We start from the raw sequence: 24,620 nt of genomic DNA, 5'->3' as shown, positions 1-24,620 counted from the left end.
GGAGTGTGATCTATTTATGGGATTTATACAGAAAAATAGTCACAGAAACTGTGACATTTGTGGCTTACTGATAGACTGAGTCACATTAAGATCACTGCTAATCCAGCAACATCTTAAATTCCTGACCTTGACAGATGGTTGATGCGGCACTCAGCTACTACCATGTCCCTCCATTTGGATGTGTTAAACAAAAGATAACTAATCTTTTGTATCTGTTACTCAGAAAAAGCATAGTATATCAGAAAAAAAGAGTTTTTTCTGTTTATTTGCAAACTTCGAATTTGAGAAAAAATCTATTGAGAATGCAAGAGAAGCTTTTTAAAAATGTAGTGTGAATAATCTATAGGAAATTGCTGAATATATGGTAACAGCAGGAGAGTGGAAAACATTACCGACTCTTTTAAACAACCTGAAAAATAAGAAACTTGTCTTTTATAGTAACTTTTATGAGTATATTTAACCACGAGCACTTTCAAATGCTGTGTGATTTTAAGTTGCCTGAGTATCCTCAGTTTTATAGTTAAACTGCATTTTCCAAATAATTTCAAAAGCCAGTTAAAAAAAGTCAAAAAATGTTGCATCTTAAAGAAAAACAAAAAGTAACACCAAAGTCAAAACATAAACATATTGTTAGAGAACTTTGTACATTAACTGAGTTATTTAGGAATGCTTGTATAGGAATTTAGTGGAAAAAATTTATTCTCACAGTTATCCCTTTTCCAGTTGTGTTAAACTATTCTTCAGGAAAGATTTGAAGAGTTAAGAAGTAAGCATGTTCTCATATCTATGCCAATCTTTTTTTGAGTGTTTGTAACCAAACTTCAGCGTAATGTGTTGAGTAGGGATGATCTTAACCATATCAGCAAGACATTAAGTAGATTAGTTAATATTTGTATACTATTTTGGAGCTAATTAGTAGAGAGAAAAACCCTAATTATCTTTAGCCACATAAAATGGTATTAGGTGCCATAGGTTACAACAAGAAGATGCTAATGTTGAATTAATTATCCAAGAGAAAAGAAAAGTATGTAAGGTTATGTCTACACACAGGTTTGTAACAGTAGGCAAACACCTGGCCAGACAGCCCACAGGTACAGATAACACCACAGCTGCAATGCCAGCATATTTGCCTTGACCCCTGCAGTATTTTGTATCAAAAGTATTTTCAGGGGAAAAAAAAAAACAAAACAAAACAACCCAGCATAGACATCTAGTTTGAGTTCTGTGAAATTTTGTGACATGCTGTTTTTCTGGTTTTCCATTGATTTATATTTTTTGGTGAAGCAGCTATTGATGGAAATCTTGGTAGTCATACAGAATGCTTGGATTCAAAGAAGACAACAATGAAAACTGGAAATGAAGAACAGACTAAGATATGAGTTAAAAAGTTATGAAATCATGTTCTAGGAGAACATGCTTATGTGGATACAAAAGTGCACATACCTTAGCAGAGAAAAATAGTTGGTCACTCTCCTAAGGGCAATTTTCATTAAAATGACAAACCAAATTCTTTCAGGAAAGATAAACTATTAGAAAATCATGTCCTGCTTTACAAAAGAGACAAAAGACAAGTTTTTCAGTACTTACATCAAACGTGGGTGTGCTTTGCTTGGCACTCTGGTTACATGGCTCTCTGAAGCAGTCAGTGAATGGAAGCAAAAGACCCATTGCAATAATGCGAGAACAGAGCTTTTCTGCTTCTTCATGTGGTGCATTTTCCTGCTGGCTGAAGAGTTTTTCCAGCAGAGTTCGTCCTGCCAAGGTGATGAGAGAGCAATAAGAATTTGTAGCTACATGCAGGACATGAATATTTAGACATTACAATGTGTATTGAAAACCTGAATTTTTAGAAGTAAAAAATGTTAAATAAAAAATATTCTTAAGAAATCTATCTGATAGTAAGTCTTTAATACAAAATAATTCTACATAATAATTGTAAGTGCTCTAGAACCTGATTAATTAGGATCAAGAAAATTTTCAAGAAAAGTATGTATACATTATATGTGCCAGCTGCACTGTGAAGTATGAACAAAAAACCATGAGTTGTTGTTGTAGCATCAATTTCCTATAAAATTTTCTGAAGAGAAAATCAAGACTTTAGCAAGAGACGAAACAACTTCTTCCAAAGATGTCAAACAAAGTTAATGCAGAGTTTAGGCTGTCAACTCCTGGAATGAGCCCTTGTTTTTTGAATCATAAAATTTTTATAGTCTTTGAGAAATTCTGCTCTGTTTCTATGGAGAAACTCTCAATAAAAGAATAGTAACAAAAAGCCCTCATAACTATTCTGTGTAACATTGTATTGTACACAGCTCCAGAGTGGTGGAGTGCTCCAAACTAAAATGCAGTGTCACAAGCAGCAATTCAGAGAAGTGAAGCTTATAAAGAGCAAGAAGATACTTATTCCTCTTTTAGGGCCAGACTTCATGACCAAAGTGTTTTCTTTTGTTATCCAACCAGAAAATGAAAGGAAAGCATATGTTATATAATAGATAAGTGGAGAAAATCTTAGTGGTTTGAAATATGACAATGCTTTGTAAGTTTAGCCAGAAATAGACTATAAAAAATAGTTACATACGCAGGTTGCAGTAAAATCTACACAGTAAGAATATTAAGTTGCTTAAGCTCTAAAATGTCAGATGTAAAAAGATGCCAAAGTTCAGATTTACATGATATGGATAAAGAGATGAAATAGATCTATTGAAAAAGAAAAAAACAAATGGAGTAATAAAGTTAATTTTATGTTTGAGTATAAACTAGCTGGGAATACAGCTTGGACCTAAATAAGTTCCTATAGCCTGTTTTTTCAGGCCACTCATTCAAAGCCAAAGTTATTAAAAAGAAAAAAAGAAACAAAAACCAAAACTGTGTTAAGAAAGCATTTTAGTGTAATTTAGCATAATAAAAATAGTATTGATAATTACATTTCTACTGGTTCTTGCATGTGAGATTTCTGATTGAACATTAACTTTATTCAGAATGTAAAGTTTCCCAGGCTTTCTGAACATACTTAAAAGTTTTTTCTTTTAAACATCTGGAAGCAATTTTAAAAGGATTCTGTAAGTCACATTTGGCTAGAAGTCTCTGTAAATTTTAATTTAATGTGGCAATACACTCCAAAATAAACGATGCATTAAAATGTTGGAAGTTGTTTCTAAGGTTTTCTTCTGCACATCTAAAGATCTGATAATTATTTGATTATTAGTCCAAGTTTGCTAGACCTTTATTAGACAAAATATAATATATTCAAGGGAATAAAACAGGAGATAAGCTATGAGATAAACTTTTACAAGACATAAATTTTGTTACGTTTGACAGTTAGATTGCCTCTGTTTCTTGGCTACACCACCTAAAATGCAATGCCAACAAAACTGCTTAATCAACATATCCCTCTATCAGAGTTCAGCCGTTAATTCTTTAAATAATTTATTAGTTCAAGGCATCTTTCTTGCTGACCACAGAAGATCACTTTGCTCACACCAAAAAGAAAGAATTATACAAGAAAATGACACATTTCTGCATGCCATGTGATATATTGAAATGTTATCCATGACTACTAAGTATCAGACTTGATAGATCCCCTTTTTTTTTTCTCCCCCTGGACATTTCAACATTTAAATAATCTTGTCATGTTTAAAGAGTCTTCTCCTGCATATTCAGAAAAAGAAAAGCCCCTTCCTTTTGCTTTGACCTAGTTAGCAGGAAAAATATCTGTAAATTACAAAACAGGATATGTAGCTTTTCTCCTCTTAATTCACCCAGTCTTTTGCTAATTTCTATAACATTTAACTGTGTTGCTCAAGTTCAAATACATTGTTCAGAAACTTAATTGCTATTCAATTGCAGTTTAATTTTCATAGTAATTTTAAACTATTTTCTAAAAAAAAATTGTTCAAACAACAGAAAATAAGTATATGTATATTAAACAAAAGTCATTAATGAATTTAATTCAGATTATGGTAAGAGAAATGATATCATTTTGCCCACCTGAGCATGAATAAGTCCTGGAATAAATAAGATAGTGAAATTATTTAATTATATTAGTAAGTACTTCTTAACCTAGAAGAATAAAAAATTTGATTTAAAATGATTTCAGGCTAAATTTCAGTCAACTAAAATATTTTTAACTACAATTTTACATTGTTAGTTTATAAATAAAAGGCATCAGCAACAGCTTTTGGCCTCAGACACCTTAATCATTCATGAGGTAAATACATGAAGTAATAACTTCTGGAGGTGAAGATGTTTGCAAATAATCTGGAATAATTAAATTATTTGTAATTTTATAATTATTAGATGATCAGCTGATTTCTGCTATGAGTTTAAATGGAATGACAAAAAATTTCTCTTGACTGCCTTTAACTGCTATGGAAACAGTAAGAATTAAAACCAAGGTCTCTGAGATCTCTTTTTTCCCTAAGAGGTTAAATTACCAATGTTCACATTTAAAACATTTCTTCCTAGAAATCCCAAGTCACGAAGTTATTGAACCCAATTCTTACCTTTCCCCTAATTATTTTGGCAAGGCATGGGAAGCATACTAAATTTAGAATTAGACAAGAACTTCAGCTTTAGATCAAATAAGTATTCTGAGGACCCTGCCAAAAATCTTCAGCAAATAAGATGACTATAAACTCAGAAGATATTTTTTAGGAGCTTAGAATAACTTATTAGACCCCAGTGAGGGATAAAAAGACTTTCATTTTTCTTCTGCTGCAAAGAATTACACAATTAATCAACTAAAAAAATGAGAACATGAGATTAAGTATCAGGTATTCTGGACTTCTGTGTGTATTTTGTTATAATTGGCTATTGTGACTCAGCCAGAATCTTCTGGCTCAGCTTCCAAGTTCCTTATTCTCCATGTCTAGATGACCTGCCTCCTTCTCCCATTCCCATAAAGATGAAGCACTATTGATCTTGTCTCCTCCACCATGACACAACAGGTCCTCATCCAATCCCTCTGATCAAGAATTGAACACTGCTGTTCACAAAAGCCATCTCTGTAGGATATATAATCTATTCACTACTGAAGGAAAATTCACATATTCCAATATGGTTTCCTTTCATACTCTCTCTTGTATGAAAAATGTGGGTAAAAGAGTGGTCAGCATTGTCCACAGAGAAATACAAGCAAATCCTCACTCAATGAATTCACCTTACGGATCTTTGATATGCTCAGAAGACAAGCCTTTCAAAGAGCTATAAGGTGAGCAACAAAATCCTTAAGAAGCAGCAGTATCATAAAAATGTTGCTAGCTTTGAATTTGCCTAATTATCAAGGGGAAGAAGAGACATGAACGGAAGTGAAAAATAGGAAGAAAACTGAAGTAACTGTACTCACAGTCATAGTGAAAACGTACTCACTGAGGCACTGTGCTGCAGCAGAGCTTGCAATAGTACTTCCCTGAGGATCTTGCTGTTATAGCCTCACATCTTTAAAGATGTTCTTCTATCCTCCTTATGCTGGGTTTGCAAAAGCCCGGGAGCACGGCTGGCAATGAGCACCAGTTGAGACTAATGATCAAAATGAGTTATACTCCAGAAGCTCCCCCTTCTGCCAGTCTCAGGTGACTGTCTCCCAAAAAGCCAGAGCACTACACCACACTTTCACCATTGACACAGCAGTTGCATCAGTACATCTTAACCTACACACACACTGCAGACAGACTTTCTATTTTTATTCTTCCTAATGCAGAGGGAATGGCTTCAGTATAGCACCAGTTGTGAACACCCTATTCAGTCACCCCAAGAGCTAGCATGACTTATGCACATATTACTCACATCTTCAAAAGCTGAAATCTGCTTGCTTCCTTTTCCCCAGTTTACCCCTTCTTTCTTCCACTTTAGTAAGATTAGAAATGCTCACACAGCAAAGTAATTTCATAAGCTTTGAAGCCAAATGTGCCATAGGCCTTGCTCTATTTTTGGGAAACAGTACAGGAAATAAAGGAAGAAGAAATAGACAAAATGGTGAATTTCCATTTCCAATATTTTCTTTTAGTCTTGTACAATGTGAAAAGAAAATTGTAGTCTTCTTACGGTTTCTCATTTAGAAAGGATTTCAATTATGAAAACAGTTTTATAAACAAAGACTAACAACAAACCCCAAACTAAAAAGACAGAGAGAAAATAGGAGGGGGAAAAAAAGGAGTTGCATTCAAAAGTTAGGAAATGCTATACTTCAGCTATCTGCTGTTTGATATTAGTCTAATTATTCCTTCATTCCAATTCTTTTTCTATCTCCTTTTCTATGTATGCTGCCAGCAAGGTGGCAGCTAACTCAGGCCTCAGTCATCTGGCAAAGCACCTGAACAGTGCAGCATCAAACATGCCCCAGAATGCCAGAAGAGGATGAACATGTCAGAGAGACAAAAATACTGCAAAGATATTCATATTTTTAGCTGAGATAGCAATTGCAACTACATGTAATTTCTTAAAAAATTTTCAGTACATATTCACCCATTCATCATATTCACTCAAACTATAACAGCAAAAGCTTAATGAATAATTTTTCAGGGCAAATCAGTTACTCTCCATTTTCACCTTTTTGCTGTTCAGTGTACTTTACCAGGTCTCAAATATTTCAAGCATAATGATATTTTACGTATAAAATTATTACCTCAATGACAAAAAAGTATTAAAATTCTTTAATGTTTTAATTTCATTTCACAATCTTTTCAAATTTCCAGTTTTTCAGCTAACCTATACCACTCAGCCTAAATATAATGTGCAACACATGGCTGCTGAGAAAGAAGAGGTTTTCCAAGATGCACATGAAACCTGGGAATGTGCAGAATGAAAACAGAAATTGGTATTCCTGCCAACTTTTCTTCAGATGCTAAGTCCAAGTACTGCATAAGTGCATATTAAATATGCATTTGCAGTATAAAAGAAGCAATTTAATTTTGTCTGTTGTTTGCCTGAAGACTGACCTGGGAGATTACACCCAAAATTCCAGGATTAGAAACTTCATTTATTGTTCTTTTTCACTGCAGAGTTTCTAATCCTCTTCTGATTTAGATTGGTAAACTGTTCTAGATGACTCATCCTGTGAGGTTGCTTTAGCTGTTTTGTTTTCTGTTTGGTTTATTTTTTTAATTTTTTTTAAGGGATTGAATTTTTATTGACAGATACTTTTCTAAAATCATGTGACGTATTTCTGACAGCCTGGCTACATAAAACATGGAAAACCTAGTAAGCATTTTGTTTCATAACAAAAAGAAAAAAAAAGCCTTCTGCTTTGAATAAACACAAAACAAAATACATTTTAAGTCTATAATTTCTAGGCAACATAAACTTGAAATATAACGAAATTGGTCAAGGTCTGGGGTTAGGGCACACAATTGCTATAATACTGTCAAATATATTTCCTTTTGTTCTTATTATCCATGTAATAGTTGATCTCTGCTTTCAGTGATTGTATAAAAGTCTATGCTTCTAAGGGGGAAAAAACCCCACAGATTATATATATTGATATCTTTATATATTTCTACTGTATATTACCATACTATGCATAAAATATTATTTATTCATATTTATATATTATGTTTTAGTATTTAGAACATCAATAAAGTTAGGGATATGTGGAAATACCAAAGAAGATTGTCCTTCTTTCTCTGATGTTCCTCCTCCAGATTTCCTGGCTATGCTCACATGGATGGTATGAACTAAACCCACACATCATCTTAAATTCAGAAGTCAAAGTAGAAAGCCTGTCTAAGCCTGACAATTAAGAAAAAAAGACATATCAACATTATCTCCCTCATTCCCACAGTTTTATATGGCTGCCTACACACAGTTTCAGGGTCAGAAAGATCTATTTTTTAAATTAAAGAGAATAATGTATTGATTTGATAGATTCATAGACTATTCAAACCACTAGAATAAAACTATCAATTAGTTTTACATTTCTCAGTCCTGTACTTGATTGTCACAGTAAACACTATGCTTTCCTTTTGCCAAGTTTTCTGAATTTCTTGGCATCTTAATTTCACTCCTTTTACAATGTCCTATCTCTCATAGTATCTTTGTTTAGGATTAAAAATTTTCCATGTAACTCTTCACTAGCTTTAAGGATAAGACCAGAGTACATCAACCCCTGTGCAACTCAAGCAAGTAGGGGTTTTTTTTTCCTTTATTTTAGCCTTACATTTATCACTAAAAATTTAAACAGATTCTGGATTGTGCAAGACAGCTTTACTAAGTGTATAAACTGAGATTTCAACTCAGCAAAGAACGAGCAACATCTTACACAGAAAAAGAAAGAGAATCACATCATATTAAGAGCTTCAAGTGCTGGAGACATCCCAAAGAGAGCTAAGGAACAAGTGTGCATGCTTCCCTTTTGGAAGCAAGGGCATTAGCTGCCACTGGAAGAAAATCCTGCTACTACACGGCACACAGGGCAAAAGTAGCACCTCAGCAAAATGACCCTGAAATTTTTCCAGAAATGCCCTGATGGAAAAAGGGAAGATCTGACAAAGTTTGGAAAAAGGATTCTCCAAAATTAAAGGTGAAGAGATCACTGAATTAAGGAAGTAAAAATTCACCCTAGAAAGGATGTTACAGTTTTCAAAAAACTCACATCTCCTACTTGATCTATAGTTCTCCTTGACTGAACCAAGCAGCTGTGTTTTAAAACAACTTAGAATATTAAACCATTCTTTTATCCCTACCTTTTGCTATATGTCATTTGAGCTGACTATGAGATATGACAAGACCACTAATTTCAGCATATAACCCAGTGGTCTGTTATAAGATTACTTAAACAGACACCATATTTCCACAAATCATGCTAGAAAGCATGTGAAAATCTAATTAATGCAGACCTTCATCCTGATGAATGAAATCCTAAGGTCAGTTCCTAATTTTGAAATTTGTGTCATAATATAGAAAGACAGAAATAGAATGAAAATTTTACTTGAAAATATCAAGTCCTACAAGTGCTGTGGTTAGGACAAAGGTCAGGACGCAGGTCTAGTCTTGTGTTAATTATGTAATAAACTTTCCACAGCCTGACTGAGCCCATCAATCACAACACAGGAGGGGAGCAGGCCAAAATGACACAGTTCCTCTGGTGGTAGTGAAGTAACATGACAGAGCCCCTGATGTAAAACCACCAGGACTTCTCTTCTTTGGCTAAATGATTTGCAGTGTTACTATTATGTATGGAAATGCATATGAATGCCTTCTTACCACTCTTGTGTTGTCTAGAAAGCAGCTGTAAATAAAATGTTATCAATGTAGTCTTATTGATCTTTGCTAAAACCATACTGCATTTTGTTGGTTTTCTTTACTCTTTTGTCATATACTCAGAAGTGAATTATATCTTATAATTTCCTCCTTCAAGACTTGTTCCAAAGACTTGCTTGCTACTGCAGTCAAAAACAAGATAAAACTGGCTTGATTATTTGCAATAACAATATCTTACTTTTTATAAAAAGCAGGTATCATAGCTTTGCCATCACTAGAGCTTCAAAATATATTAAAATATTTGTGATAGACTGTCACAGTGCTTTCAGCCTTATTCCAGATTAGCAAGTCTGTGAAGCATTCTGTCTCCCTAACTTGAACATAAGCTCTTTGAAATTTTGCTTCCATGGTGACTAAGATTTTACACCTTTCCCCCACAGTGAATTTTTTTACATATGACATATGTATAACAGGATAAGCTGAGACAGAATATGAAACTATTCTTTTATCCCTACCTTTAGCTATATATAATTTATGCATGTCATTTAGTGATATATAGGAAAAAGTAAGAAAACCTTTTTTCAGAAGCTTTCATATAGTAACTTTCAGAAGCTGAAGATTTTAAAATTATTGTTAAATACCAGAATATTCCTCAATTATGATATAGACATTTTGTACTCTGTGCCACTGCTTTCTAAAAATATCAACATGTCCCCCCACCCCATCATTAAATGACATGTCTCCCTCCACATGATTTCCCTTCAGGCTCTAATGCAGTACTATTGCAGCTTACAGAGGTACATTTATAAAGCTTCCCTAATTATACCAATTTATTATGAAGGAGAACCTATATGTGTCTGTCTACCAAATCTTTTAGGCACCATATGCATCTTTGGCAAATTTCATATTGTGTTTTCCAGGTACATAGCTTCCTCTCAGCAAGTATTTAATTCTGTCTCTTTACCCTTTTAGTTTCTGTGGTGATTTGTGATGTGAAGGCAGTAATCTGTGCCAGGTTCTCACAGACTGCTGGAAAGCCACAATGCTTTCTGTCTAGCTCTTTTAAAGTAAGAAGCTCCTCTGATGTCTTTTTGGGCATCTATTACTAACAGCATCTTTTGTCAGTCTAACCTGATAGAGACTATTCCTTACAATCCAATTTTGTAAAACTTTATTCCCAATGCTTTGACATTTTCTTCCACATATAATACAATCTGGCCTATCTCTACCTTAGAAGCAAATTCTCAAGCTCAAGCTTGTCTGCTCAAGCAGCCAAAAGTCACAAGACACAACTGAACTCAACCAAACCGGCGGTCTTTAAAGTGGGACACAAGTAACACATTTCATTTAACCTACTCATTAGTTCCCAGGCATGCCTAGCTTTCTTGCCCCTCCATGACCTGTGTTAGCAAGGGCTGCTAATCTACAACTTTAATAACTGATTTTTAATATTTATCAAGATGTACAAAAGCTTTTCTTTGCATCCATAAACAAACAACAGTTAGATGAAGGAAGGGCAAAAGCAGAACGTTAGAACTACATTCCACAAAAACGAAAAACTAGACATGCAGATCCATGTACTTGTGCAGACATGTTCTTCTAGACTTCTTTTGAAGGAAACCTAGAAACACAAGTCCCTTGCTATAACTGGGGCTTTATGTTTCACTGATGCAATCAAGTATTTCCCTTAACAATTTCTCTGCATAAATTATTTCTTGAATTTTTACATGACAAAATAGCACTTGGATACACAAGCACTTTTATTAAGGCATTTTCTTTTTTTTTTTTTTTTAAACACTTCCATTTCCTCCATGACTTTTAAGATGTGCTAATGTAGACCATTATTGGGATACTACAGCATAGATTTCTTTCTCACAGTGATTTTTTTTCCTTATCAGTGCAAGGAAGAAGAAAGTATGTACCAGGGAAAAAGAAACACCTATTCTATCTCTGCATCTTCAAGGGACATCTGAGACAGATCTTCTCAGCATCAAATGACCTCTAGAATGAAAGGTGTCTTCTGTAATTAGTTCCACAGTAAAGTTATCTCTGTTTTCTCCTGATTCAAATTCACAGCAGGTTCAGAGCTCTGGCATTGCTGATAACTTTTATATAGATCCCAAGACCAAAAAATTCATATTTATACTGACAAATAAGAATGTCTCAATAAATCTCATTTGTGACTAGGCTTTCCTGCCCCTACTTAGCTATATATGTCAAGACGTAAAAACAATGAGATTGTCAATATTTATCTACTTCTTCTATATTTATGTGTTTACATTTAGCTTTAAACATATTAAAGTTTACTTTTACAACTTGTGATGTTTACACACACACTCTCATAACCACTGCTTCTAACTGTTGCAAAACTGCTGACTTACTTAATGGTTCTGCTGCTGTGCAACTACAGATGACAGAAGTCATGGTCAGTATTTATCTGAGGATAAAACAAGGTTTAGCATAAGAAAACATAACTCACTTCCTGGTCAGAAAGCCTAGCTATTTCCATCAGTGTGAAGAAAAAATTCTGGACAGCAGCGACATGGAAATAGAAGGAGGAACAGTCCTTTTTTCACTCAAGGTAAAAAAGCCCGCCTTGTTGTCCCTAATTTTCTTTACATTATCGCAATGTAGGAATGCAGGAAGCTGCTGTTGCTTAGAGAAGATAGTAGCTCCTGAACCCATTTTGCTGCCTTTTCTAAAGCATTTAATGAAATGCAACTGGTTTTCTATTATCATATCAAGAGGCAGGAATGAGGTGACACAATGTAAAGTCCTAACATCTGTCCATAACCTTCCTGTCACAGCTTCTTTTTGCTTTTGCCCTGCTCCCTTTGTACCAGCTCACCCCATTCCCAAAAAAGATCAACTGCCTGCATAAAAGTAAGTTTCTGGAAACTTGCAGTCCAGCTAAGTGGTACAGAATGATGTTTTTGAATGCATCTAAAAATAACCAGAGCTGCAGTCACCCACACCTACACATATATGGTTCATCACCGCTACTCCTTATGTAAGCTGAAATTTTGGCAGAGGTAGTTCTTAAGGAATACACTTGGCCATATCCTGAGCTTGATTAAAACACTAAACAAACAAAATATCTTGGGTAATTAGTAATTCAGTAGTTTTTCATCACCAGCATTCACATTGAAACTTAATCCTTCATATACAGTCAGCTTAAAATATCCCTAGAGTTGCTTTTGAAATCCAAGGTTTTTTTGCCGTAGAAAAAGCAAAAAAAAGCACAGGTAAAAAAAAAAAAAAAAGGCCTGTTTCAAGAAATAGGTTTTTTGGGTTTTTTTCCTGCAAATAAGTCCTACAGCAGTTTTTGGGGTTTTTTAAATAGACCAATGATGCCCCAAGCTATTAAAAAGACATGTATATTAAAAAAAAATAAAGCACAATTAGATCCAAGAAATATAATCAAACTTAACTCCACATAATTATTCCAGCTGGAATAATCCACTGCTCGTTTCACAGAAATTAAGTCACTGAAGCACACAACATCCTTGAATGGTCATTTCCAGACAGGTGCCTTGTGTGATGGATATTCTAGTGGTACTGTGTCTCAGAATCAAGCAGAGATGCACACACTTCAGCTATAAATAGTCCCTTTTCCCCTTTGCACCCCAAAAAAGACTATCAGACAACCAAGACCCCACAGTCCTACTCCAGACATGTTGGGCTGCCAGTGATGCCTCAGAATGTGGTGCTGCTCAGAATAATAGAGCCACTCAATCTCATGACCAAAACCTGCTACTCCCAATGAAGTTCTAGATAAAGATCAAAGTATTAATCATGAGATCCCATCAAAACAAGCCTGTGGCAGCACTGAATTCCAGTGGAGTTACTCACGTTGCTCCAAATCCCATATTGCAGTACTAGCTCAGTAACATTAAAGTAACTTATCACCACTCAGCAATCTTTCAACAACATATTGCAGCCGATTTTCAAACACATTTTAGTACAGTTGAAGTGCAGTGTTGGAGTCATCCCCTCACCCCAAGTTTTGTGTGTACTAGGCAAAAAGAGGAGGATCTTTCCCTTCAGATGCTTGCTAGCAACACTCAGAGTAGCATGTGATCACATATCACATGGAGGGCTGCTGCTGGGCAGCTCCCTTAGTTAGATGAGGCTACACCCCATCTGATAAAAGAATCATGTGTATTACTGCTAACAGCCATCAGCAGTGAAACAGCAAACCATAAGTAATCTGAAATAACAGCTGCATGATAAACAGTCTACTCAGGATGCCAACAGATACAAATCCATATTGTGTGCAGCATCACATGAATCAGAGAGCTTGTTTTTTAAGCCTCAACAAAGGCATTTAAAAAGATCTACTTTGCATCTCAGAAACAAACTTTCATCCAACTTTTTCAAGTTTTCACATACTTATCCATACTAAACCTAGGTTTATGCCTGCAGACACTGCACTGCAATTGCAAGTGGGAAGACAGCATTAGCACAGTACAAAAGTAAAATAAAGTGGCAGAAATCAGCAGACATGAGTACACAAGCACAGCACTGGCTTCAGGTTTTGTTTGATGGTAACCAGGGTTTTTTGTTTGCCTCCTCTTTACAGATAGAGCAGAAAAAAAAATCTCTGAAGAAAAATTTAAAGATAAATTATCTGTTTGAAAGAGCTTCATGCAGCAAGTGTGTTACAAGCAGCCAACAGTGATTAGGAAGGGCATGGGTTTGTCTGGGTCAAGTTTAATCACCATCTGGGGCAGCTGATGTGACTCATTCAATTTAGGTAAAAGACACCCTTATTAGCTCCTCTGCAATCACTGCACCTCAAATTAATACAAGAATGAAATTCTTCTTACTAAATCAGTCTATTGGCTCTTTCACTTCAGTTATGTTAATGTTTGGAAACATCAGTTTCATTTTCCCACCCAGATACTCACTTCACTTTAGTGCAAATTATTCACTGCCACATACCGAAGTGAGAGAACCAGCTCTTCCTGAGCTCTTGCTCTCCTGGGACCACCATATAAAAACCATGGCTCCACTGTGCATTGGGTAATCTAGAACTTGTAATTACTGTCACTACAAATTCAAATACAGCTATCCACATAAAATGTGAAATAGATCCAATGCCTGAATTATAGAATGCCCTTAAACTTGTCCATACCATTTTCCTAAAAAATGCATAGAATTCAAAATACTGTACTTTTCTTTTATATAAATCAAAATTAAAATATGCAAAGTCTCTGCCATTCAAGTACTTGGCTTCCATCTACATTTGACATTAAAGCAGTCTTAAAGGGTTCATATGGCTCTCTGTGAAAACCAAATGGCACACAGCCAAACCACAACATGCTGCAAAAGTAGGCCAATCATCTGCATAGGACCTGCTGTCATTGAAATTGATGATAAAGTGCTGTGGAATATTTTACTTGATTCCAGTTGGAAATGCAGAGCAACACTGCAGTCACTGCACAGCAAAATGGGATTTCATGCTGTAGGCAAAAAGCTGTTTTGGACTGGATTTGCTTTGTTTTTGTTTTTTAGGCTAGAAATATCCCACTATAAAGAATCTTATTTCTAAAAGCTTGATGCTAATTCCCAAATCAATGTATCTCATGCATGCAAGTAAAATACAACATTTTCACAAGTAGTATCAGAATACAAGGAAATTATTTCTGTAATCATTGTTGTGTGGAATGGTTTCTTTAAAGAGGCTTTTCTGCTCTTTCAGCAATAGCACCTTATGGAAATAGTAATGTGAAGCTTAATTTCCCTTTTTAATGTACACTAGTTGTTATTTTAAAATTCTCAATGAATTTTAGCTTGTAAATACATTTTTTTAATACTATGAATGGCCAAACAGAGATGAGTCATTTCCAGTTCCCTCACTTTAAGCTTTTCTGCATGAACTGAAAGATATAATTGTCCTCTGCTCGTAAAGACAGCTGGTATGTACATGCAAATGAGGGTCACTGTAATTTCCATAAGAGATAGAACTACTGTTGCATTGGACGCTGGTCCCTTCACAATAACAGCCTAAAGCATTGGTGGGAAAAAAAGCCCAAACCTAAACAAAAATTATTTTATAATAAATCAACACCTTGTGAGGAAATGTGAAAAAGTCTATTTCCAGAAAACAGATATCTAAAAAGAAGTACCATGTTCTTGAAGTTTGCCATATGCAACTTATTTCCATCATAGCACCACCATAAAGTCTAATTACAGATGTAGCAATTAAAAATTTTCTGAGTTGTTTATAAGCTGTCAACTGTTGATAGCTAAAAAAAAAAAACCAGTGTGCTTTTTACATGCTATTAAAGTAGTGAACACCTCAAACTGGAAAAGTTTAGGTAGCATGTCTAAAGTTAAGTCTAAGAAACAGGTGAAAGGGATTTAAAACAAATAAAAAAAAAGATTCAGCTAACTTCACAGTGAGCTACTCTCAGAGGGGCTGGCTTTTTCTGTGTTAAAAATTTTGAATTCCAATTTTCTGCACTGAAATTGGAGATTTTAGTTCAAGGCTACTAAAGAATGAAAGCATCGTGATTTGAATCTAGAAAATAATTTTAGTTATTTACTTCCTAAATCATACTTTTTTGTTTGCTTTCATAAAACCACAAAAAAATCCCCTCACTCCATTTTTTGCAAAGACCTTGTGCTCATGTATGGTTCATGCTCTCATGCATCCAGAACTAACTTCATTAAAATAAAAATCTGATTTTATCTAATAGCAGGTACTCTTAGGGTATATTCTCTTAGTTCTACAGGTTCCTCAAGTGAAAAATCTATGGAATATGCTGCTGAGTTTTCTCTGTATACATACCTCCTATGTGGAAGAAGTGGTCCTAATTATGAATATGTTACCTTTAGAAAGAAACTTCAGGTGAGGGAAAGAGAAAGGGAAAAAAACCCCTCAGAGTGAAGGAAAATATAAGAATCTACTCACACTATTTCATTTGTGAGCTTTCTATTCCCATGTCTTTGGGACTGGATGCAAGCTGCCTAACAGGCAAGGTAAAGGTTTACTAAATGAGTCACCTTATGTAGCCTGAGCAGCAGCCTGTCACAGCTACCAAATTGTACAACCCCCAGTTTCCCTTCTCCTCCCTGTTTTTGCTGCCTTTCAATACATTCACTTTTTTTTCTTCTCCTCCTTCCCTCTTCTGAAGAGGAAATTGGTTCCTTTCTGAAGTGCTGTCCATCTGTGCATTGCATGGCTTTTTCCTTTTGATACTAAGCAAATCCTCCTCATTGCCTCAGTCTAACACCAGGTGCAGCTCTCATGTGTTTATAGTACACTAGAACTGCACCTAGCACAAGAAAACCCCAAATAGGATCCTGGTGACAGAAGCTTTGCATTTGAAAGATCTATTTATGCAGAGAGCTGATCTGCCTACAACAGTGCAGCTTTTCACATTTTTCAACAAGAATAATTTAAGGCATTCATCCTTTTCCTACAGGATGTAGACAAAGGAGACAAGTAGAAAGAAAAACTTCAAAGAGTTATGCACTCCTTTACTGGCAGTACTGCCATACTGATGAAATGTGACTGTGTTTGTAAGATCAGGCCTTGGATTGCAAGGCCAAGGTACTGCATGCAATGAATTAAAGCATTTTAAAAATATTTTCAAAGCTGTTGTGGGAAGAGAAAAAAAAAAAACAAAACAACTCCTAATACACATCACTCACCTGAAAAGACATTGGGAAATGTCTCTGTAGAAGCCTGGACCCCTGAGGACTTTCTTGAATGAGTCAAAGGCACTCTTTCCATTTGAATTTTCTCTCTAAACCCCTTGTGCTCCAAATAGTCTGCAGAGCTCACCTTCTCTGTTATCTCACTTTTGTGATTGGACACCTCTTCTGTCCAGTCTGCAGAGCGACTGAACAAACCTGCCAGACTAGCAGACCTCTTCTTCCTGACTGAGACTTTTTCCTTTTTGTGGAAGGACTCCTGCCTCCTTGTGAAGAGTGGGCTCTGGGATGGCGAGGGAGAAGGTGAATGGTTGGGAGAACTCAGTTGCCTAGTTGTGGTTTTGATGTAACAGGGATTAATTAGATAGGGCTTAAAACATCGGGAACCAAGCATCGGACTGTCCGCTGTTCCTTCAGAGGACAAACTGCCATTTTTCATTTCCGTGGATAAACCATTACACAGCTCCTCTTGACTGGCTGACAGAGTGTGTTTCCCTTCCTGAGTCTCAGCAGCATGATCATGGCCTGCATCTGAAATTCTACTCTCTGTTACTGAGCCCTGAAAATCAACAGCCTGCACTTCAGCAATTTTAGCCTCAGCATCTGCCACTGGAGATGGAAAAGGTTCTGTGGAGCTGTGTGTCTGAGCCCCATTTTCTACTGCAGTTCTATCCAAACCATCTTGTACTTCACTGGCTACAGCATCCACTCCAGCAACGGGCTGCTCCTCAGTCAGTAGCTGACGTTCCTGTGTTTCAAATAAGCTGTTACCAGGAGAGCCTGTGCCATTCACCGCTTCCTTCAGTTCACGTTCAGCTGCACAGGAGACGGGAACGCTTTCCACAATTTCTGATGCTGCTGGAAAAGCCCCCTCAGTGTCTGGGCTCCTTTCTTTGTCAGTGGTAGTTACTGAAAAAAACCGTTCAAAATCTAAGGGGGTTGCTTGAGAATTAGCCATGTGTCGGCCCATTGTTTTGGAGACAGAGTCCTCAGTTCCAATGTTAATTGCCCCCTGCTGCTGCTGCTGCTGCAGTCTAATAGCTTGCTGGATATCAGAAAGCAAATCCTCTTGTTCTGCGGCTGAATGGAAACTGTATATATCCGTATCAGAGCCAGAGCTGGTCCTTTGTCCATCCTGTGTCTCTGCAGCAGCTGGAACAGTTTCATTTCTGATTTCAAAATGTTCAACATCTGTGTCTGAGAGACCCCCTTCATCTGCAGAGATGCTTATATCGGGAGTTTTGGTTACAATTGAATGAGTACTGTCCAGCTCCCCAGGCTGCAAGGCCTGGCTTTCCAAAACATCCTCCCGTGAGCTGCTATTTCCATCTTTAGCCTTGGACAGATTTTTTCTGATCCTCAGATTTGAAAACACAGAGGGCCTGGAGTCCGACTTACCCTTCTTCTTCCCCGATTCGCTTCCCTTTGCATGCTTCCCCAGTCCCCTTCTGCCCCCCGATACCTTCTTTGTGCCGTCCGTATCCTTGGGCCCAGAGGCATCCTCTCCTCCTTCTTGCACATCACCTGCATTTTTCTTTAGCTTCCCATCTTGATTCCCCATGATTTTTCGCAGTGCAACACCTTTGGCAATCAAGCCATCCTCCCGGGTTTCATTCCTTTGGCCTGCTGGCAAGATCCCCTCTAGCGATCCAGGTTTGTTTGCAGGCGGCGGTGATGCAAGTGAGGCAAATGCTTGCTGTGCCTCTCTCCCATCTGCTGGAGCTGCCTTTTTGCATAATGTGCTGCTTGCACTGGGCTCCGCTGGGACATGCTCAGTACAGCACTGAGAGCTGCAGACAGCTCCTTCCAATGGCTGCTGCTCTTGGAGCTGCCTGCTCGCCGGGTTTCTGCTGCACTCTTGTTGCTTTAGGAAGGATTCTGTGAAAAGTGTTTCCTTTATAAAAGTCACTTCTTTTTCCACGGTTTTTATTGCCTGCATTGCAAGCTCAGCTTGTCACCAAATCATTTATGATTTCAGTACTTCAAGCTCCTGAAGGGAAAAAGGAGAAAAAATAAGTTAAAGCAAGGTACTTTAATTACTCTGCAACTGCTCAAACAAATACAACAAACTTGGAAAGAGAAATATTATGATTATTTAATGGTTTATAAGGTGCTTAAGCATATGCTGCTTTGACAGATTACACAATACCTCTGGTGATTTATATGCTTGCTATTTAAAGGCCACCAAAACAATACAGAATTTTAAAAGAAGAGTCATTCTCTTTTAAAGGAGCTAAAATAAAGGTAATAAACAGAAAGTTCTTTCTACAGTTTTAAAGAGTTGCACTCAAAATTCAATGCATTGTGGTAATTATGCTATAAAAAGCCTCACACAATTTGTATTCTGAGAAGGTAGATATACTGTTATTCCCAGGAGAAATCAGCTCATCAATATTAAAACACATCACCATTGTTTTCCCTGATAAGAACATCTGGCATGAAACAAGATAAAACAAAAAAGAAAACTAGCAGTGTTCAAATGCTAGTATGGAAAAAGATGCAGTAAATTACTCCTCTATTTCACCCAACATATTTAATAATTGATTTAGGTGGGAACACTTCCTAACTACTTTGGAAACTTGTTCAAAAGTTTTAATCAGTTGCTGCCTCTCCTTCATTTTTGCTTTTGATGTATAAGCTTCAATATTTCATAAATACATTTCCTGAACTTTTAGACAGATATTTCCTTCCACTTTCAAAATTTAGAATTAATATAACTGGAATAGAAATCAAAGGATTTGAGAACGCAAAATTGCCGAGTTGGATCAGTTCATCTGTCCAATACCTTGGTTCAACACCAAACAGGTAGTAATCAGATTTTCTGTTTATAATTTGCCATCTCTAAACTGCCCAGTCTATTAGACTCAGTTTCTGTGAAAGACTTTATGTATTCCTCATGGCTATGAACCTTCCTCACTTGCAATTTCCCTTTCATCAGCTGAAACCAATAAATTCATTCCAGGGAAACATATTCTACTGGTTTATCTAACTCGTAATGTAATTCCTACCAGAGATTTCACTTCTTTTCTCTGCCTTAGTAGACATTAAAGAAGGAGGAGTACCATTCACATTTTAAAAACAATACAGGCATCCTCCCCTCACACCCCTCTGCCCCCACTTCCTCAAAGACATCCAGAATTTTTTTTCCCAAAGATTTCTAAATACCTTTACAAATCTAGGCTCTCATTATATAAACAACAAATAATTGCTTTTTATTTGTTTTGGAAGCAATAACACTGGTAATAACACATGCAAATTAATTAATTTGGACTATCATCATTTCTTCCTTGTGCTTCTTGGTCACTTACTGCTCTGATGTAAGCCCTGTCCTGAGGGGTCTGTGGTTCAGGCATTAGAAGAAAACCTCTTGTCTACAAAAACTTGAGTGTTTTTTTTCCCCTTATCTAAACAAGTCAAACATCTATTTTTTTCTACTTTTAATGCTTAACAACTAGTAAATATACTAACAAGAACTAGTACAGCAAAACCTGCAGAAGCATGTTAAATGATTTGGCTTTTTTACTCCATTCCTGCTTTTGCTTTCTCTTATGCTACTTAGCTTCTACTTTGTGGCAGTATTTTACCTCTTACATAATTATTATGTATTCCCAAAAGGCTTTCAAAAGCACAAATAATTTCAGTCCAACTGAAGATACACAGTAAGAATTGAGACACAGTTTGAGAGAACTATTGCAGTAGAATAATACCTTGATGGGTATTTTAACTGACTAGAACTGACAAACTTAAGCCTTGATTTCAACTGGAGTACTTTTATCTTCCAACCTCACTGAAAAACTCTTTTCCTGCTAAAATCTGCCAGAAATTAACATAATGCAGGAGTAATATAAAGCTACAATGGACCAAATGTATAAGGGAACTGTAGAATTAGTGTAATGTTCTGAAACATTCCCTTTCCTTCCTTCTCTGTAAACCTGCCTGGCAGATCCCAAACACTTCCATTACAACTAATGACAAATCACCAGAAGTGATTACTCTGCAAATTGTGTTGCAAAACCAAGTCATCAACACAGCTAGGCTTATAAGAGAGTCAAATTAAAGACCAATCTTCATTTCTTAATTAGATACTAGAAGCTTATAATATGTTTAGTCATGTTAAGTACTTTATTTCCTAGAAGTTTTCATACAGCACATCCTGATGAGTCAGTTTTTATAAAAAAAAACCCCACATAATGTATAGTCACAGTTTTTTCAAAATTTAAATATATTACAATTTAAAAATGTTACTATTTTGGGGTATGTTTATTTTCAGTCAGCTTTTAGCTTCTAGAGAAAAACATGTTGTCAAAAGTCGGCAAGAAACCATTTTGGCATCACTATCAGCTACATTTTAAAAGCTAACATGTATTTAATATTTTACACCAAAAAAAAGAGAGACTTTCAACGGACACTAAATGGAGAAAGGGATTTAGGTGTTCAAGAAAGATATTTCATTTTAAAGATATATAATAACTCACTCTGAGCTACCACAACTTATTCTTAGCTTGCTATAAATTGTCAACAAACTGCTGAGGCTAGTCAGAGAACCTGCCTGCTCATTCAATATTTGCCAGTGCTCAACCAAAACCACTGGGGGGTGAGACTATAAGCATAGACCTGAGATCCTCTTCATGTCTCACTCTCCTCCTAAGCTCCAGAGATGCAAATAGCAACACACAGAGGAGAGTCAAAACTTACAACTTAAGACATGTTATCCATGCTCTCCCAGAGACCTCCACATTAACACATTCCTGTTAAAACCACAAAACCCTGTTACAGGACTGTGATTATTTTCGGGATAGTTACCATGCCCTGCAGCCTCACTGGAAAGGCGAGCAGCTCCCCCAGCAGTGCCTGCCCAGCCCTTGATCAGCTGGGAGGGGAAGGGCAGCCCTGATTGCCCACACCTGGGCTCAGGTCTCAGCCTCCTGGAGCACAGCCAAGACAGAGTGCTGCCCTCCTCTCGGGTCTGCAGTTCTTCCTCCAATTCCTTACAAAAAGGCCGGGTGAGCAGTTGGCATCCTGTTAGTTCAGACCTATGGCGAATATGGGTTGCCTGGAGGAAAAGAGGGGTGCCTAGGGGAAACCTGCTCAGTGGAGACACAGCTTTCTTGGGGTGGATGAGTGTTCACCATGCTTTACTGACTATGGTGTTTCATTCTGCTCTCAACAGCAGCTGTTGAACAAGTTCCAGGAAAGTGAAGACAACACCCTGTTACTGCCTCAGGCTGTGCCTGCTGGAGTCCAAGCCTTTCGGCAGGGTTAGGCTTCACCTACAGGACCCCTGGAAAGGGTTTAATGCACAGGAGTAAGAACTTCTGTGCAGGACGTTTGGTGACTGAACAAAGAGGCCTAATAACTTTTTCTACTGGTCCTACATGAATAATTTTGAAGAACTTGTCAAGACCTACCAGGAGTATCAAGAAGAGTGCGAGGCTAAACAAAACAGGTTTTGCTCGATCCATAAGCAAGTATAGGTCTCAGCTTGCTAGTGAAAAACATGACAGAGATCATAACATAGCTGAATAGGCCAAGGAGTCTCAACAGCAATGAAATGTGGCAGCCACCTGAGGAAAACTGAGTATTCAATGTCTCTACAGTGAAAAAATTATTTCAAAGAAATAATTTAAAGGCACAAAGGACCCAAAGCAGCATCCCAGCAGTGATGCTGCACCAGCACCACTGCAGCAAAGATGTGGAGGGCAAAAAATGACCTGTGGCATGTGCCCCCATAGCACCCTGCAGAGTTACTGAGGGACAGGCTCTGTACTTAGAGCCAGCCCTTCCAGGACCCCACAGTGGCTGGTCAGGCTACACACATGTGTAGGTGGGCTCTGTGCCCTGTCACTTCCCTGCTGGGACACTCAGGGGGAAAATGAGGCTGCTGCAGCTCAGGGCAGGTGCTCTCCTGGTTGAGCCACAACATGGCAGGCAAGGGTAGAGGCTGACTGGAGGGGGCTGAATCTCAATCTCCAAGGACTCAGCCTCCACACAGAGCTGGGCTGAGACTGGGGCAGCAGCAGTGTGAGAGCCTCAGCACTGTACTGCAGGCCTTGGGAGCTGGGCTCTGCTCCCCCAGCGCTCTCTGCTCTCCAGCCTCTTCTGACACTGCTCCCAGAGAAGACATGGCTGCAGGGGATCCTCACATATGCCATACACACCCTGCAGAGATTAATTTTAATGAGTGGCTCAATGTGTGTGGGTTTGGTTTGGAGATAAAGGCACATAGAGTAACAGGAGGGTTTTAAACTACTCCGGTGTCACATTACTGACTGGGATATGGTAATGCAGAGTGTATGAAAAAGGTTTGTTTAAGTAGATGAAAATATTCCACCCATCTATGTTACTAAAGCTTGAATTTTCATACTCATTCTCATTCAGCTCAGTGCTGGAAACTGGTCCCTGTTCCTGCTGTCCTGTGGCAGAAAAAAACCTTCCCTGGCTGCTGTTTTGAGCGTGATGCAAATTTATCTTCCCAGAAGGCATCAACTACCATTAAATATTCCCCTACATTACCGAAGTCAGGCTTCAAGCAGTTGAAAACTTTTTTTCTGCCCCTACACTCCCATCTCTTTCAGCTATAGGGAGAATTGCCTTTTAAAACTTCACAAGGTGTGAATGGCAAGGGACAAGTCAGGAGATCAGAAAAGAGACCATAGTGGCTGGGATTAAAGCCAATCCTGCCCTTGCTTCATTTAGCTTCTGGTGGATATGGGATTCTGCTCTTTCTTTTATTACTTGTTTAAGCAGTATGAAACTTATGCATTGTACTTATATTACATAGAGGTGATCCAGCTACTGGGAAGGCTGGTTTACCTACTAAAAGACTTCCTTTGGAAAGGTTCAAGGAGCTTGAACCCAGCAAGCAATGATCCTAGGTGAGATTTGACTTGCTTAGGAACTTTTATTTAGTGCATAAAAAACTATTGACTAGGATTTTCAAATGCCTGCTACATAGTGCTGTACTTCTTCCCATAATTTCTATCTAGTGAGAACTATCATTTAAAATTAATGTGTCTGAAGAAGCAGTGTCTCCAGCAAAGCACTGTGTGCCAGCTACATGCTGCAGAAGGGCACTGGGTGGGAGCCAAAATCTCTATGAAGCATTTAACCTTCTGAATTTTTCACCTAAATGCAATAATACATTTATGCATTGTGAAATAGAGCAGTTTTTGTTTAAAAATACAATCAGCTTGACATAGCAAAACTCATACATATTGCAGTAAGTCGTTTTATTGTTTTCCCTTTGCATTTCCATATTCTTACTTCTTCTTTATTGTAAAATATATTTTCATCATAAAAGCTATGCAGAACCTATCACAGTTACTTATACAGGAGGAGTTGGCTGAACAGCTGCACTGAAACTCTTGCCAGCATTCCCGAGATTTATGCATTGCATTTCAGGGTTAGGTCACAGAAACAGACTCCAAAAGTCCAGGCCTCTGCAAATACTACAGCCAAAGACTCCTGTATTTGGAGCACAGTGTACTGCACTGCTACTGGATCCAAACCCAAGCAACGAGGAAGGCTTAAAATCTGGTTTATTTCCTAGCACAGACTAAAATGTGAGGTATCTTGTGGCATAGCTTCCCCTATTCCTGGCACAAAGTTTATTTCAGACAAATTGTCTGTTGAATGCAGATTGACAGTGCTTGTTTGCTGGTATATGCTGAACAAATTCAATGCAACTCAGTTTAGGCTACACCAAGAAATAGCAAAATATCAGATGACTGGACTGTAAATGTAAATAAAAACCAATTTCT

The 24,620-nt window shown here is 37.3% G+C and overlaps 1 protein-coding gene across 2 annotated transcripts in view; it reads right to left on the bottom strand.

Annotated features, from left to right (window-relative positions):
• The window catches only part of FMN2 (formin 2), a 152,969-nt gene extending 134,383 nt beyond the window's left edge, over positions 1–18,586 (bottom strand). For both annotated transcript variants that reach the window (XM_036379618.2, XM_036379620.2), the window contains exons 1-2: positions 16,858–18,586; positions 1,588–1,754 (exon numbers count right to left, since the gene is read on the bottom strand). In XM_036379618.2, the coding sequence (XP_036235511.2) occupies positions 1,588–1,754; positions 16,858–18,421 (1,731 nt within the window). In that variant the 5' untranslated portion in view covers positions 18,422–18,586. The remainder of the gene's footprint in view (positions 1–1,587; positions 1,755–16,857) is intronic.
• Positions 18,587–24,620: the final 6,034 nt, after the last annotated feature.

This window comes from Molothrus ater, chromosome 3 (assembly GCF_012460135.2).
Source record: "Molothrus ater isolate BHLD 08-10-18 breed brown headed cowbird chromosome 3, BPBGC_Mater_1.1, whole genome shotgun sequence".
NCBI classification, from domain to species: Eukaryota; Metazoa; Chordata; class Aves; order Passeriformes; family Icteridae; genus Molothrus; species Molothrus ater.
This window is presented reverse-complemented; position numbering and strand designations above follow the sequence as displayed.